This window comes from Peromyscus leucopus, chromosome 1, assembly GCF_004664715.2.
Source record: "Peromyscus leucopus breed LL Stock chromosome 1, UCI_PerLeu_2.1, whole genome shotgun sequence".
Lineage (NCBI taxonomy): Eukaryota > Metazoa > Chordata > Mammalia > Rodentia > Cricetidae > Peromyscus > Peromyscus leucopus.
The window spans coordinates 95,289,069-95,305,256 of NC_051063.1; the positions used below are offsets into that span (position 1 = coordinate 95,289,069).

General features: G+C 42.3%; 1 protein-coding gene across 3 annotated transcripts in view; it reads left to right on the top strand.

The window, feature by feature from the left end:
* The window catches only part of Dennd5a (DENN domain containing 5A), a 72,377-nt gene that overhangs the window by 23,266 nt on the left and 32,923 nt on the right, over positions 1 to 16,188 (top strand). For 2 of the 3 annotated variants that reach the window (XM_028894622.2, XM_028894620.2), the window contains exons 2-5: positions 3,239 to 3,310; positions 4,020 to 4,129; positions 4,559 to 5,216; positions 11,276 to 11,463. In XM_028894622.2, coding sequence (XP_028750455.1) covers positions 3,239 to 3,310; positions 4,020 to 4,129; positions 4,559 to 5,216; positions 11,276 to 11,463 — 1,028 coding nt within the window. The remainder of the gene's footprint in view (positions 1 to 3,238; positions 3,311 to 4,019; positions 4,130 to 4,558; positions 5,217 to 11,275; positions 11,464 to 16,188) is intronic. The other variant, XM_028894621.1, reaches the window with a different exon arrangement.

A 16,188-nucleotide genomic window follows, 5' to 3' on the forward strand; every position in this document is an offset into this window, starting at 1 on the left:
TACCTCTTGAGTGCTGGAATTAAAGGTGTGCACCACTACACCTTAATTAAAAATTAAGGTTTTTAATTTTTTTTTTTTTTACTTTGTTTTATGTGTTTGGATTTTGCCTGCTTGTTTATGTATACCATCTGCACGCAATACCAGCAGAGGCCAGAAAAGGAAGCTGGATCTCCTGGAGCTGGAGTTATAGATGGTTGTTAGCCTCCATGTAGGTGCTGGGAATTAAATCTGGGTCCTCTGGAAGAACAGCCAGTGCTCTTAACTGCTGAGCCATCTCTCCAGCCTCCTGTTTATGTTTGTTATATATGTTGCACAAAGAACTACCTGTTGTTTCTAGAACAGCAGGATTTTATGGTGTGATGTCACATTCCTAGTATTGTTTGAATTTTCTTTTTCTTTTTTCCGAGACAGGGTTTCTCTGTGTAGTTTGGGTGCCTGTCCTGGTTCTCGCTCTGTAGAACAGGCTGGCCTTGAACTCACAGAGATCCGCCTGCCTCTGCCTCTTCAGTGCTGGGATTAAAGGCATGCTGCACCACCACCACCACCACCACCACCACCACCACCACCACCACCACCACCACCACCACCCAGCTTGAATTTCCTAGAGATCTACACAAGAGAGGGACTAAGGTACCTGTGTACACTGGCTTCAGACAGTGATCTCTGTAGGTGTTTCAGTTACTATTTTCTCACTGCTGCTTTTAAAAATGCAGCCTTCCATAAATAATAAAGGATTGAATCATAACAAAAAAAATCCCCTCAGGTTTGTGAACTCCTTTCCTCTCTTATTTGACACTAAAAAAAGAGAAATTTATTTCCATAGAATATATGAAAAAGTTTATATAAATTATCAAAATGTATATAAAATACTAAAAAATTAGGTTTTTAAGTGTTTTGTCTGCATGTATGTACCATGTGTGTGCCTGGTGCCTGTGGAGGCCAGAGGTGTTAGATCCCCTAGAGCTGGAGTTATAGATGGTTATGAGCTGCCATGTAGATGTGGAGCCCTTGGCTCCACTCTTCCTTATAAGCCATCTTAGAAAAACTTTTTCCAGCAACTTTTAGTTAGTGGTAGCCACCCTGCCCCCTGTGTATGTTCAGATATTTTGTAGATTTTACTCTGGATTTTCTAGATAAGCTAGGAAGAAATGAGCAAATGTAGGAAGTTTTGGAAGCTTAGAAAGAAGAAATAGTTATCTCTCTCAGAACTGAAGGTGTTTAAAAATGCCTTGTGAGAATTTTGACTGTAGACAGGATCATTATGTCGGCTACTTGCTGCTTGATTATGTTATGCAGTAAGTTCAGGCCTGTCATGGGTGGATCTCAGCAGGTGCTGCGGAGAGCACTGACTAGCTCTACATCAGGCCTTTGTGTAGCTATTGCCAGCTGCCTGCTGATTGTGCCAGTCTTCCTGAGTGAAGATTACTAAGTATATTTTGAGAGATGAAATGCACTAAAAGAGAAAGTTTCAGAGGAATCTATTGGGAGGATGGAATTGGAAGATGGGAGAAATTGAAAGTGTGGTTGGTACTTGCTTTACTAACAGAAGGAAAGTTGTGTGTTGACAGAAGTTGAAAAAATTATGAAGAAATGGGCTGCTGCTTCTAAGCTTGGACAAAACTCAGAGTAGATGAAAAAGATTTTAATTAGAAAGCAATATGTCTAACTGGAGTTTTTGAATAGGTGCCTTAGAATCTACTCCACCCTCTCGCCAGGGTTTCCTGTAGCCTGGGCTGTCTTCAAACTCTATGTAGGCAAGAAGATCTTGTACTTACAAATTTTTAATTTATTTTTATGTAGGTGTGCGTGTGCATTTGTGCGCGCACGCCTGTTTATATGTGTACCATATGTGAAAGACCCTAACTCTTCAGGCTTACACTCCCCAAGCCCCAGGAGAATAAGGAACTAAAAAGAAAATCTAGTTCCAAGGGCAAGCTGACTCAATCATTATTCAACCACCCCTGTAACAATATAACAATGTAAAAAGATTTCTGTTAAGAGACTTGCTCAACTGTGACTGGGATAGTTGCAAGTGTTCCAGGAATGACCACTGTGACCTTTGTGTAAACTCCACTCCCGCCCTGATACCCCCCTTGAGGTTTCAGGAAGAATGTACATGTCCGTGACTGTACCCACTCTGTGATCAGACCATGATCTTATGAAACAAAATTGTATGGGAATTGTAATCTTATGGCTTTTGTGGGTTTCTCCTTTAAAAGCATTCATGTGGCTACAGTAAGATGAGACTCTTGCTCTTAGGAGCAGAGTTTGCCCAAATGTACAGCTGCATCAATAAATACCTCTTGCTCTTGCATCAACTGGATCGGAGTCTGGGTTCTTGGGGCGCCCCCTCGAGAAGGTAGTACCCTGGGTCTGGGGTCTATCATATGCATGCAGTGCCCATAGAAGCCAGAAAAGAACATCAGCTCCCCGTGGAACTGGAGTTAGAGGTGGTTGTGAGCCTGATGTGGGTTCTGAGAACTGAACCTTTGCCCTTTGGGAGAGTAGCAAGTACTCTTAACTGTTGAGCCCTGACCTTGAACTTTGATGTTCTTGCCTTCACCTCCAGTACTGGGGTAACAGATGTGCACCATCATAGCTGGTTTTAGATGGTGTTTTGTACATGCTAAGCAGACATTACCAACTGAGCTACATCTGTAGCTCTAACTAAAAAAGAAACCTCTGAGATGCCTGTGGGATGATTTGTGCTGAGCAGCTTTTTGTCCTTAGCTCTGTGTTTTCCTGTAATGATGAGCTATACTTCTCCCTTAATATTTTCTAGCCCCCCCATGGGTGTGGTGGCCCACGCCTTTAATCCCAGAACTTGGGAGGCAAAGGCAGGTGGATATCTGAGTTTGAGGCCAACCTGGTCTACGTTCGAGGATAGCCAGGGCTATGTAGAGAGACCCTGTGTGTGTGTGTGTGTGTGTGTGTGTGTGTGTGTGTGTCACACATACATACACCAACACTCTTGAGTTCTGAATTATAGTTAGAATCCTGTTAGTATGCACAAACAGGCCCCGTTACCACCTTAGCCTCCTGAGCTATATATGAAGTAAGGGTAAGTATTATTTTGTGAATTTTTTTGTTTTAGGTAAATATATATATACATATATACACATACCTGTATGTGTTTATCGCTTTGTGACATGAAATGTGTCTTGTGCTGGAGTCATGGTCAAAAAGTTTGAATAACACTGCTTTATTGTAATACTCTGTTATTTCATTTATCATATAGCATTATGCCAGTACATTCAGGCTTCTAAAGCCAGGGATGGTGCCAGCCCTTTCATTTCAAGTACGACTGAAGGTAAAAACAAAACAAAATTGAGCACACCCAGAGCTTTCCGGTTCTAAGTCTCTCTAGTGGCATTTTGACTCTTTGGCCTTTTAACCATCTTGTGCTTTTTGAAGCAGTAGATTTTTTCAGATTTGTGTTTCTCTAGGTAGCAGTTTTTTTGGCTCTTTCCCTCCTCACTTTAATGTTATTACTTTAGCATATGCTAGTGTTTTTACAAGGAGGCAGGGAGAAACTAAGAATTCTAGCAATTTCAGATGATTCTGAACTGAGAAAATAGCCCACTACATAGCATACCTGAAGTCTTCTTAATGCCTTTGTATTTTTATTATTACAGAAGTATATAGCTTACTCTTAAAATGGTATGCTTCTACAATGTTTCCAGTTGATTTTAGGCAAATTAAATGTGGCTTTTGGGGGTGGAGGATAGGCAATCTACTTTTATTTCTTGTGCTTTCTCCCTCCTTTACAAGAAAATTAACCACTGGGCTTTCAGCAGTGATTTCACTTTGAAGGTAGTGGTGTCCACTATTAACTGCACTATACTTTTTCAGCTTCTTACTGACATAGTAACTTTTGATGCCTTTTCTACTTGGGCGGCTGGCATACTAACCCCTTGCCTTCATTTCTGTTCCTTGCTGGACTACCACACTCTGTGTTCAGAACTCTGTGATTTAAAGGGACTTTGTGGAGATGATTTGCTTCCTTCTTTTTCTTACAGGAGAAAATTTTGAGCAGACACCATTGAGACGAACATTCAAGTCTAAGGTCCTTGCCCGATATCCTGAGAATGTAGACTGGAATCCCTTTGACCAGGATGCAGTGGGAATGGTTAGTATTTATTAGTCGTGGAATTATGCAGAGTAATGTATAGTAGGGTATGAATCCTAAGTGTGGAGCAATGCTTCTTCATCGAGTACTTATTTTATTTTACTTTTGGGGGTGCTGTGGCTTAAACTCAGGGCCTTATTTATGCTGGGCAACAACATCATTGAGGTATACCCCAACACTAGTAGTTCTTGAAAAAAGGATTGTAGAACACATTGCTCATGATTCTGTATTTGATTAATGTATCAAATTGGTGAAAAATCATGTTTCTATTATGTCAGACAAATATATACTAGTGAGTCAGTGTGAATTATACTAGTGTGGGAGAGCTGTAGGTAGATGGTGTCCAACAGTAGCTTCTTGCTAGCTGGTATGTGTTCTGAAGAGGTCAAGGAATGTTCTCACTACTTGTTTTCCTGTTGCCTTTTGCAGCTGTGCATGCCCAAAGGGCTGGCATTCAAGACCCAGGCTGATCCCAGGGAGCCACAGTTCCATGCCTTTATTATCACCAGGGAGGATGGCTCTCGGACATTTGGGTTTGCCCTCACCTTTTATGAAGAAGTGACCAGCAAGCAGATCTGCAGTGCAATGCAGACCCTCTACCACATGCACAATGCTGAGTATGATGTCCTTCGTGCCCCACTTGCTGATGGTGGAGACCAGAGTGCCATGGAAGACGGTGAAGGCATTCCTGGGACCAAGCTGCAGCGCTTCAACTCCTATGACATTAGCCGGGACACGCTCTATGTCTCTAAATGCATCTGCCTCATCACACCCATGTCCTTCATGAAGGCATGTCGGAGTGTGCTGCAGCAGCTCCACCAGGCGGTCACATCACCTCAGCCCCCTCCTCTGCCCCTTGAGAGTTACATATACAACGTACTCTATGAGGTGCCCCTTCCACCTCCTGGCCGCTCTCTGAAGTTTTCTGGGGTTTATGGGCCAGTAATATGCCAGAGACCAAGCACCAATGAGCTTCCTCTATTTGACTTTCCTGTCAAAGAGGTCTTTGAACTGCTTGGGGTGGAGAATGTGTTTCAGCTTTTTACTTGTGCCCTTCTGGAATTTCAAATCCTGCTTTACTCACAGCGTAAGTCAATGTTGACTATAATTCTCCACCCATGAGGGGTCCCTGCTTTCTGTATTCACATATAATGGGCCTGACTATAAAGGTCAAGGGCTGTTACAGTCTTTTGTAGGTGGGAGGAGAATGGATGGACCCCAAGAAGCTGTCTTCTGATTGGCTATCGTTATGATCTTTTTATAAAAATAGATCTAATTTGGGAGGGGACCACTGTCTCCACACATCCTTCTGATTGACCCTAGAAAAAGTTAGGAGGTAGTAGCCACCATTAGTGATACTCCGTTATTCTGTCTATTCCTCAGCCTGACAGCAAAATCAAGGATTTCCTAAAGGATGATTCTTTTCTATTGAGAAGATGAATTGTTACTTCTTTCTGTTGTTTGTTATTTGAATTGTTTCTGTAAAGGCGAGTGGGATGTAAACAGTGGATTTAGAAAGCATACTAAGGTAGATGAGAAAGAGCAGTTGCTTACTGAGTGAGCCAGACTGGGATCATGAATTTTAGCATGTATTTATTAAGAGTGTACAGTATTCAAGGCATTGTTTCAAGGGAGGTGGATAAAAGTGGTGGACAAAATAGAGAAATAGTCTTTCTGTAGTGGAATTTATATTTTAATGGGACAAGAAGAGTTAATAAATAAACATGCAGAAAGGAAGGTAGTTCAAGACTTTGGAGAAAGATAAGATAGAAGGATGATACTTGGGGAACAAAAGTTCGGGACGTTTTAAAATTTTTATTTTTATTTAAGTTTGTGTAAGTGTTTGTGTTTGCATGTGGGTGTGTGCACATGAGTGCAGGTGCTTTCAGAGGCTAGAGGCCTGAGATATCTCTCTCTCTCTCTCTCTCTCTCTCTCTCTCTCTCTCTCTCTCTCTCTCTCTTTCTCTCCTCTCCTTTTCCTCTCCTCTCTTCTCCTCTCTCCTTTCCTTTCCTTCCCCCTTTCCCCCCTTTTCCTTTTCCCCTTTCTCCCCTTTCTTTTTTCCTTTCCTTTCCTTTTTTTTTTTTTTTTAAAGATTTTATTTACTTATTATGTATACAGCATGTATGACAGCAGGCCATAAGAGGGCACCAGATCTCATTACAGATGGTTGTGAGCCACCATGTGGTTGCTGGGAATTGAACTCAGGACCTCTGGAAGAGCAGTCAGTGCTCTTAACCTCTGAGCCATCTCTCCAGCCCTCCTTTCCTTTTTCCTTTCCCTTTTCCTTTTTCTCTTTCCCTTTCCCTTTCCCTTTCCCTATCCCTCTCCGTTTTTCTTTTTCTTCTTTTGAGATAGGGTTTCCCTGTTTAATAGTCCTGGCTGTCCTGGAACTCACTTTGTAGACTAGGCTGTCCTTGAACTCACTGAGATCCACCTGCCTCTGCCTCCCAAGTGCTGGGATTAAAGGTGCATGCCACCATTGCCTGGAAATAGAATGATTTTTAAAACAGATTTTATTTTCATTAAAATAAAATTCATTAGTTTACAAATAGGGTCTTTTTCCCTCATGAAGATTTATTTTGTTTTTGATTATTTGTATGTTTGTGTGGATGTGTACAGGTGCCCATGGAGGCCAGAGGCTTCAGGTTTTTTGAGCTGTGGTGACAGGCAGTGTAAGTCTCATGATATGGGTGCTGGAAATCAAGCTTGGGTACCCTGGATGAGCAGTACTCTCTTACCCCCGAGCCATTCCCCCAACCTCCTGTTTGTTTGTTTTTTTTTTTTTTTTTGTTTGTTTGAGTCAAGATCTCACTTTGTAGCCCTGGCTGTTCTAGAAGTCTGTACAACTCTACTCAGTCTTCCTGTCTCTGCTTCTCTAGTGCTTGGACTACAGGCATGATCCATCACAACTTGTAGGACTATTTTAAATTGAAGAGCACATACCCATCTAAAATAAACAGCCACTAATTCCAGTTAATTTCTTGAGGGGCTACTGGTCCGATGTTAGTAAGTCTTCTAGTTTTTCTTAGATGAAATCTCTGGGTGACAACAATGTTAAGAAATAACATAGGTCAAACAAAAGCATCCGTTGATGAATGGTTCCGAGGCTTCCTTTTGTAATTTCTGATTAAAAATACAGTCTTACTGGGCAGGGATGACACACACCTTCAGTTCCAGCACTCGGGAGACAGAGGCAGGCGGATCTCTATGAGTTCGAGGCTAGCCTGGTCTATAGAATGAGTTCCAGGACAGTCAGTCTACACAGAGAAACCCTGTCTCAAAAAACCAAAAAATAACTTTCTGGTCAGTGGCAGACTGCTCGCTTATGTGGTCCAGTAGTGGTCCCATAAGATTATGTTACCAAGTCATAGCTGTCCTAGTTTGTGTATGTATACTGTGTGGTGTGTCCTTGTGTCTAATTTTTTAGAATGAGTTACAAAGACTTGTTTATTTCTTTTTAGTGTCTCTAGTTCTAGTGGGCTTTGAGTTACCTCCTTTATTAGAAGTAACTGCTCATTACAACGTGGGAAATGGAGAGAATTTAACCAGTTACCTTGGTAGTTAAGGGTTGTGGAATGCTATGGCAAAGGAGATGCTGATTTTGTTATTGGTCCTAGTGTACAGAAAAGGGTTTTGTGTTTATGACTCCTGGAGGTTAGTATTTTAGTGGGTACACAGATTGCTGGACCTCTGGGGCATTGTTCAGTTACCCTTCAAAATGGGTAGGGAGGTTGCTTTAAAACAAACAAACAAACAAACAAACAACAGTAAAACATTTAAAAGGTAGAGGAGGAAAACCCAAACTCATACAGACCTACAGGCTAGAAAACTCAGAATATTTCTTACCTGTTGAAACAGACCACACAAATGGAAAGAAGATGGTATTGAAAATAGGAATCATGCCGGGCGTTGGTGGCGCACGCCTTTAATCCCAGCACTCGGGAGGCAGAGCCAGGCGGATCTCTGTGAGTTCGAGGCCAGCCTGGGCTACCAAGTGAGCTCCAGGAAAGGCACAAAGCTACACAGAGAAACCCTGTCTCGAAAAACCAAAAAAAAAAAAAAAAAAAAAAAAAAGAAAAAGAAAAAGAAAAAAGAAAAGAAAATAGGAATCATCTTACTCTGTCTTATGGATGCCACAGTCTTGAGTTCACTACAAGAAGTTCTTCAGAGATTTAAATCTAGAGCAAATAAAATTATCTGAGTTTTGGATACTAGATTAGGTTTATCCTGAAGAGGAGGGGTAAAACGATACTTAGATTTTTACACTGTTGAAAAGTCTGCTTATACATAGCAGAGAATGACCCTCTTTAAACCCCAGCCTGCCCTGAGATATGCTGAGTTCCCAGCCACTGGAACTACTGAACTCGTACTGAACAAGTATCCAGGACAAAGAAAACCTCGTGGTGATGGTATTTTTGGCACTGTTTTGCTCATATGGTGTTTTGGCACACCGTGGGATGCTCGTGTCCTGAGAAGCAGCTAGCCATAGAATGTAGTAGCATGGGCTTCATTCTCTTTGGCTAGGGCAAGAGAGGGGAAGCTTGTTGTTTTGTCTTGGACACAGTGGCTTCACCTTAATCTACTGCTATTTCAACCTCGAGATTCAAAGCTGGGGTGAAAACCTGCTAGCTCAGAGAGGTTGAGTAGCAACTAGCTAACCTCTCTTTGCTAGCATTCCCAGAAAGCACATCCTTCTGCTCCGCCATTCAAAATCCCTCCCTACTACTTCTGATGCATCTCTCTATCTCTTCTAGATGCCCTCTGATGCTCTGTGATTACTTTCTGTCAACTAGTTGTTAACTCAGCCTCCATGGTTAATTTTATTTAACGCAAGTGCTAACTTGGGTTCACAGTGTAATTAAATATTCCCAACAGAATCTCGTTGGTTTTCTTGTGATTAAAAAAGAAAAGGCCTCTGCTTGCCTCCTTCCCTTCCTCCCTCCATTGCTCCATCCCACCCTCCCTTCATCCCATACACCCAATCTTGAAATGGTGTGTAGAATATTTATTCAGAGCTGGGCAGTGGTGGCGCACGCTTTTAATCCCAGCACTTGGAGGTAGAGGCAGGCGAATCTCTGTGAGTTCGAGGCCAGCTTGGGCTATAGAGTGAGTTCCAGGAAAGGAGCAAAGCTACACAGAGAAACCCTGTCTTGAAAAACCAAAAAAAAAAAAAAAAGAGTATTTATTCAGAATATATGTTTCAGTGCCAGTATTAGGAATAGTAGGACTGGACTTAGATGTCATCTAAAGGTTTTCGCCTATGTTTCAGTATTCTTTTGATTTTATCTTTTGGATTTTTTAAAAAACTAAAACAAATTATTTATGTGAATATGTGTTTTGCCTCCATGTATCTATGTTCCTTGTGCATGTCTGGTGCCCTCAGAATTCAGAAGAGGTGTTGGGTCCCTTTAACTGGAGTTAGGAATGATTGTGAGCTAATGTGGGTACTGGGAACCAAACCTGGGTCCTCTGCAAGAGCAACTAGTGCTTTTATCTACTGAGTCATCTCCCAGCCCTTCGTCTTTTGGATTTTAAAATACATTTTTCAGATGTCTGAGAATCATAAGACTTTAGCTTTTATTTATAGATATTTTCAAAGCAAGTAATAAATATTAAAATATTGAAAATATAAGAATGATCATCATGTGGAGAATTATTAGACTTTTTATTAGTGATACTTACTGGTAATAGAGGACTGGGCGTGGTGGTACTTGCCTTAAATCTCAGCACTCAGCAGACAGAGGCAAGTGGATCTTTGTGAGTTTGAGGACAACCTGGTCTACATAGCAAGTTTCAGGTCAGCCAGAGTTACATAACAAGACCCTTTAAAAATAAAAAGTGCCAGAGGAAGGGATGAAGGATCTGGAGTTAGCCCAGACCAACAGATCAGGCCCATCTTTCTTCAGATACTAATGGCAAGCCTGGGCTGTCTGTATTTTGTATATTTTTAAGGTTCTTACCGCTCTCTCTTCATATTGATAAACTCCTAGAGTGGATTACAGAATAGAGGAGAATACTTGACATTATTTATTACAAAGATACAGTTTGAGACCAGTGTACTGGAACTGCTTGGTGCAGGTACCCCATGCCACCTTTGGGTGTACCTCGCTCCAGCTCCTCAGTGTGTGCTCCAGCCTAGAAGCTCTTTGAATCTGCTTTTTGTTTTTGTTTTTGTTTTTGTTTTTCAAGTCAGGGTTTCTCTGTGTAGCTTTGGAGCCTGTCCTGGAACTCATTCTGTAGCCCAGGCTGGCCTTGAACTCACAGAGATCTGCTTGCCTCTGCCTCCCGAGTGCTGGGACTAAAGGCGTGCACCACCACTGCCCAGCTTGAATCTGCTTTTTAATTTTAATTTTTTTTATTACTACACAAGCCTGAGTGATGAACTCTTGGCTCTTTGGAGATTAAGTTTCTAGTGTCTGTCCCCTCTGCCCTAAGATCAAAATTGGGCTGAGAACCTGGCCTCTAATCCTGCCTTTCTGGTGACTTTGAAAGCTATCCAGGGAGGCCTCTACACCACCCCTCAGCCACCAGTTATCTCAGTATCCAAACAAAACAACAACAACAACAAATCAGGATTCTTAGGACCTGTGTGCTAGGAACTGAGGATGAAGATCAAATATATCAAAGAAAAGTGTGACCTATAATTAATTTGCTGTTAGTATGAGGAATATATATTTGAGTCTCACAGGCTAGCTTTAAGCTCATGGCATTCTTTTTGCCTCAGCCTCAGTGCTGGGATTATATCATGAGGCACCATGCCCAGCTAAACTCACAAAGTTTTATTAGTGTGCAGAAGTGTCTGAGTGGTGAACGATCTTGTTTTGTTGTCTGGTGAACAGAAAATCCTGACCACTGTTCTTTTTGTTCTAGCCTCCCCCACCCCCACTTTAAAGAATATAACTAATGTTCTGGAGTGGTAGCTAAAGAAAGATGCCATTTATTATTTCTATATATCAAGTTTTATTACCAGCTGGACCTGTGTGTGTGATAGGGGTTATGTTTCAAGTTGTGGTCTACCAGGGTCTGAGTCACAGTGGTCCCTGGGTCTGTTGGATTGTATTGGCAGTTTGAGCTTTCTCTTTGAGAAGCAAGTGTTCATTTGACTGCTTTGTTGATCATGCTTCTGTCTTTTTTTCCTGACCTAGATTACCAGAGACTGATGACCGTGGCGGAGACGATTACAGCTCTTATGTTTCCTTTCCAATGGCAGCATGTCTATGTCCCTATCCTCCCAGCTTCTCTCCTGCATTTCTTAGATGCTCCTGTCCCATACCTGATGGGCTTGCATTCTAATGGCCTCGATGACCGGTCAAAGCTGGAGCTGCCTCAGGAGGTGAGAAGAGAAGCTGAGTGGGTCAATGGCCCTCTCCAGCACTGGAGGGACAAGGATTTTGTGGGGGAACCCAGCATGGTGTCACCAAGGGCCTTTTTTGAGGTGAAGACAGGGAATGTGAAAAACTTTTCAGGAAAAAGTACAATGAATTTTTAGCCCAATTTATATCATTTTAGAGATTCTTTATCACTTGGCATGTGCTTTGTGTTTGTATATTTTATTAATTGCTTTTTTAATACACATTTTTTTCAAGCACCGTATTCCCACTTTTATTGCCATCTTTGGCTTCTTGTATACATGGGACACATTCTGTTCCTTTTAGGACTCTTTATCCTCATTCTCTGTTAACTTCAAGTATGTGTGTGTGTGTGAAGAAGTTGCTGGATTGGCAAGCATTAATATAAGCCTAGGAACTGTAGCCATTAGATTGGATGTTCCAGAAGAGCTGCCAGCTAAAGTTGTGCTGGGATCAAGAAAAATGGGCCTTGGGCAGTTTGTGTTACTAGAGTTGTATCCATGCCAGTGGATGTCCACAAGAGAATTTGACATTGCTGCTGCCGCTGTTGCTGCTGTTGCTGTTATAGCAATGGTGGCCACTGCTGCTTTTGTTTCTGGGATTACCATCTCATAATTGCTTACTACAGCTAGCACAGTGGAGACCCTGGCAACAAAAGTAGCTACCACAGTTAGTTAATCTTCCATTCTATTGGGCATGATAAATTTAATTCAGTAGTTATATACATCTCGATTGGCTTTGAAAATTATAAATTTATAAACTCAAGTTCCAGTTGCTTTTGGGATACTATCTTACAAGGACTCCAACGTACAGTATGGCTCGTTAAGGAAGGGGATGGTTCAGTTGCCTTTAGCCTACTGGCTATGGGTGAGATAGGACCTCTCTGGGTCTTTTCTGTGTCCAACACACAGATTGCAAGCCCAGTGCCACTTTGAGATCTTTGGCAGCAGTTAACTCTGCAGCTCACACATGATTGAGCCTGTATGATAATGAGTATTCAGAGATGGGTAATGCCTGGGGGGCACTCACCAACCTAAGACAGAGCACCTGTGAGGCCTGGGCAGTCGTCTCCATGACGGGTAAGGTGACCTGCTGACGTTCTACACAACCTAAGTCAGAAGCTCATTTTTTTAGTAAAAGGGGGACCTGTAGGTCCCTGACCCCCATTTTGGTAACTGTTGCCTTGCTTGCTGACCTTGACCTTGATATCCTCTCTATGCTAACTCCCTGCCAAGTTCCACCCTCCTGAATGCTTAAGGGAAGTTCCTTGTCTGTGTATCCTGAATAATGGGCATTAACAGCTTAGATACAAGATTGTAAAACATCAGTAGCGAACTTCTGCCCTCCAGGGTTCTCCCATTGTGCTGTAAGCCTGTATTTAAGACCTCCTCCCTCCTTCAATAAATGACATTTGGCATTTAAAATTAAAAATATATATATATATATATATACACACACACACATATATATATATAATTGAATGAATACTGCGAATGTAATCTATGAACACCACAAATGTGATTAATATCATGAGTGAAATTAATGAATATCATGAATGTAATTTAAAAAATAAAAAGAAAAAGAAGAAAAGAAAACAGATTTAAAAAACAGATAAAAAAAAAAAAAAGTTGCTGGGAAGCCAGCAGTTTTCTTAATGGGACTGAGAAATTATAGTTTGTGTAAGAGACTCCAGCATTCTGTGTGTTCTGGCATGTGGATCCTCTCTACTCTGTGGCTTTCTCCATTGCTAGAACAGCCTTTGCACCTGTTCCCAGCCTCTTCCTTTGCTCAGATAGTGGGATTGAAGAGTACCAATGTGTCCTTCATAAGTAGGTCTGTTTGTGGTCTCAGTCCCATTCACCCAGGCTTGCCCTCAGTGAAGGTCACACATTATTGAGGGCAGTTACCTAGTTGGGTATCTTCTACCCTGATTTATAGCAGATAACCTCTATGGGGGTAAAGAGCTGCGGGTCACTCTTTTTAAAAGAGTAAACCATTATACATGATGAGGTAAGAGTAATGGTATTCTTGAAACACACTTTTAGCTTTTTTCCCCAAAAGAATACATTTTTTAGAAAAGATTTATTTATTTATTATGTATATAGTGTTCTGCCTGCATGCCAGATCTCATTACAGATGGTTGTGAGCCACCATGTGGTTGCTGGGAATTGAACTCAGGACCTCTAGAATAGCAGCCAGTGCTCTTAACCACTGAGCCATCTCTCCAGCCCAAGAATACATTTTTTACAAAACGAATAATAAGAATTAGCTCATGTCTTACTACCCAGAGATAATTTAACTTAGCATTTTAGTTGGCATCGTTATACTATAAGGTATCTTTAAACTCCGCTGTGAGAAGGAAGCATTAAGGCAGATGAGGGACATTGATGTGGGTCTGTGCGAGGCGGCCTCAGGACATTGAGGTGGGGGTAAGCTTGGTTTATAAAGAGACTTTCTATAGAGGGACAGAGAATGCTCATTTCTTAGACCCTCAGATTAGAATCCATCAGTTGCAGCCGTATCTTCAGCCGGCAGAAGTCTGTAAAAAGCCCTTTGTTCTTTTTCGAACCAACACATGATCTCAGCTGGCCTTGAGCAAATGAGAGCCTGAGCTGCTCTTGTGAGGCTTCTTTTGTTCTGGCTTCTCTTTGGGGTTTCATTGTCCGAAGCCACAGCCATGTCAGAAAAGTGAGCTTGAGAGCAGTAGAGTGAGGAAGAGGCTGTCACTTTGTGCCTGTCCCCTTTCTTTCTTCTCCTTCTGTCTTCCCTCCAGGATCCTGTGTGCTGAGGTCCCCTTCAGGGATGAATGTAGCTAGAGTTTTCCTGCCTTGCCCACAGTCAGGACAAATCTTTGTCACCCACCAGTCCCACAGCCGCTCAGACCCAACCAAGTAAACACAGAGACTTATATTGCTTACAAACTGTATGGCCGTGGCAGGCTTCTTGCTAACTGTTCTTAAATCTTAAATTAACCCATTTCTATAAATCTATACCTTGCCACGTGGCTTGTGGCTTACCGGCATTTTCACATGCTGCTTGTCTTGGCGGGCGGCTGGCAGTGACTCCCTCTGCCTTCCTGTTCTTTCTTTTCTCCTCTCTGTTAGTCCTGCCTATACTTCCTGCCTAGCCATGGTCAATCAGGTTTTATTGATTGACCAATCAGAGCAACTTGACATACAGACCATCCCTCAGCACAGCCAAGTGCAGACCATCTCAGACACCTGCACTCAGGCCCGTGGTCCTAATCATCCTCTATGCGGACCTGCTGGGTAAAGCCACGAGGAACCCAAGAACGGGCTCCCACAGGACATACAGAACATCCCACAGCAGATGAACTCAAAGATGCACTGAGGGGAAGCTGGCTGGGATTGGGCCTGGGAACTCAGGTTGGCAAAGGGCTTTGTGACCCTCTGAAGGAAGAGTTTGGGGGATTTAGAGGATACAGGAAATTACTTCCTTAGCTAAGTTTTCCCATGAGCCCTTTCAGCAAGGCAGGGGTGAGCAGAGAAGTGGTCATTTAGCCTTCAGTGTCTTTGCCAGGTTTTGCATCTTCATAAAGCTGTCAACCAGGTGCCAGCTCTTTTCTCAGTTCAAGGAAGGGATGCTTGAGGAGCTGGTCGTAGGTTTATAAATGGCTTTCAGTTGCCAGCCCGACTGGGTGCTGAGAGGAAGCAGCATAAGACTTTTATAAGCCTAGAAATTAAATGGCCTTTTCATTTTGTCTTCTCACCCTCTTCTTTCAGCTCTGTTTTGTGGAGTGACCTGTGAGGTCTACTTAGAGGGTTCCTGTGTATCTTAATTAAACCACCTTTGAAGTATGTGCCTGAGCTACTTTCCTCAGCCTCCTCTGACCAGAGACATCCACATATGTGGACCCAGAATTTGAGGTTGATAAAATTCTCTAAAGAGGGATCTGATGCCTTCCTCTGACCTCTGCAGGCACCAGGTACACTGGTGGTGCAGACATACATCAGGCTGTATGGGAGGGGTACAGTAAAGAAAGCACCACGATTAGGGGAAAGGTTTTGTTTTTTTTTAATTTATTTTATTTTTATTTTATTATTTTATTTTTTTAAAGATTCATTTATTTATTTTGTATACAGCATATATGACTACAGGTCAGAAGAGGGCACCAGGTCTCATTATGGATGGTTGTGAGCCACCATGTAGTTGCTGGGAATTGAACTCAGGACCTCTGGAAGAGTAGTCAATGCTCTTAACCTCTGAGCCATCTCTCCAGCCCAAGGTTTTTTTTTTTTTTTTTTTTTTTTTTTTTTTTTTTTTTTATTGTGAATCAGAAAGAGAAATTATCCAGAGGCCTCTGGAAGAGTCCAGAGCAGAGAGAAATAGAAGCAGACTGGGCATGGCCAGGGCCAGGGAAGCGGTGGTAGTGAGAAGAGTGGGTTGTAAGGAGGATGAGTAGCTGTGGGGAGGGAAGCCTGTGGGCTGGAGCAGGCCTGAGCGTTTAGGGTGGTGGTGAGAAGGTCCAGGGGCCTAGTGTGGGTCCTTTGAAATGTATGATGGATACTTGTGAATGGGGACTGAAAGAGCCTAGAGGCCAGCATGGACTTGGATATATATGCTGGTAGCCACAGGTTAGTGGAGAGCTATATGCCCCTTCTGCCAGCGGTTAGGGAAATGACTCCTTTTGGTTGATAGGAACCTGTTTCAAAAGTTCCTGAGGAATGCTGGCTTTTATCTAACCACCA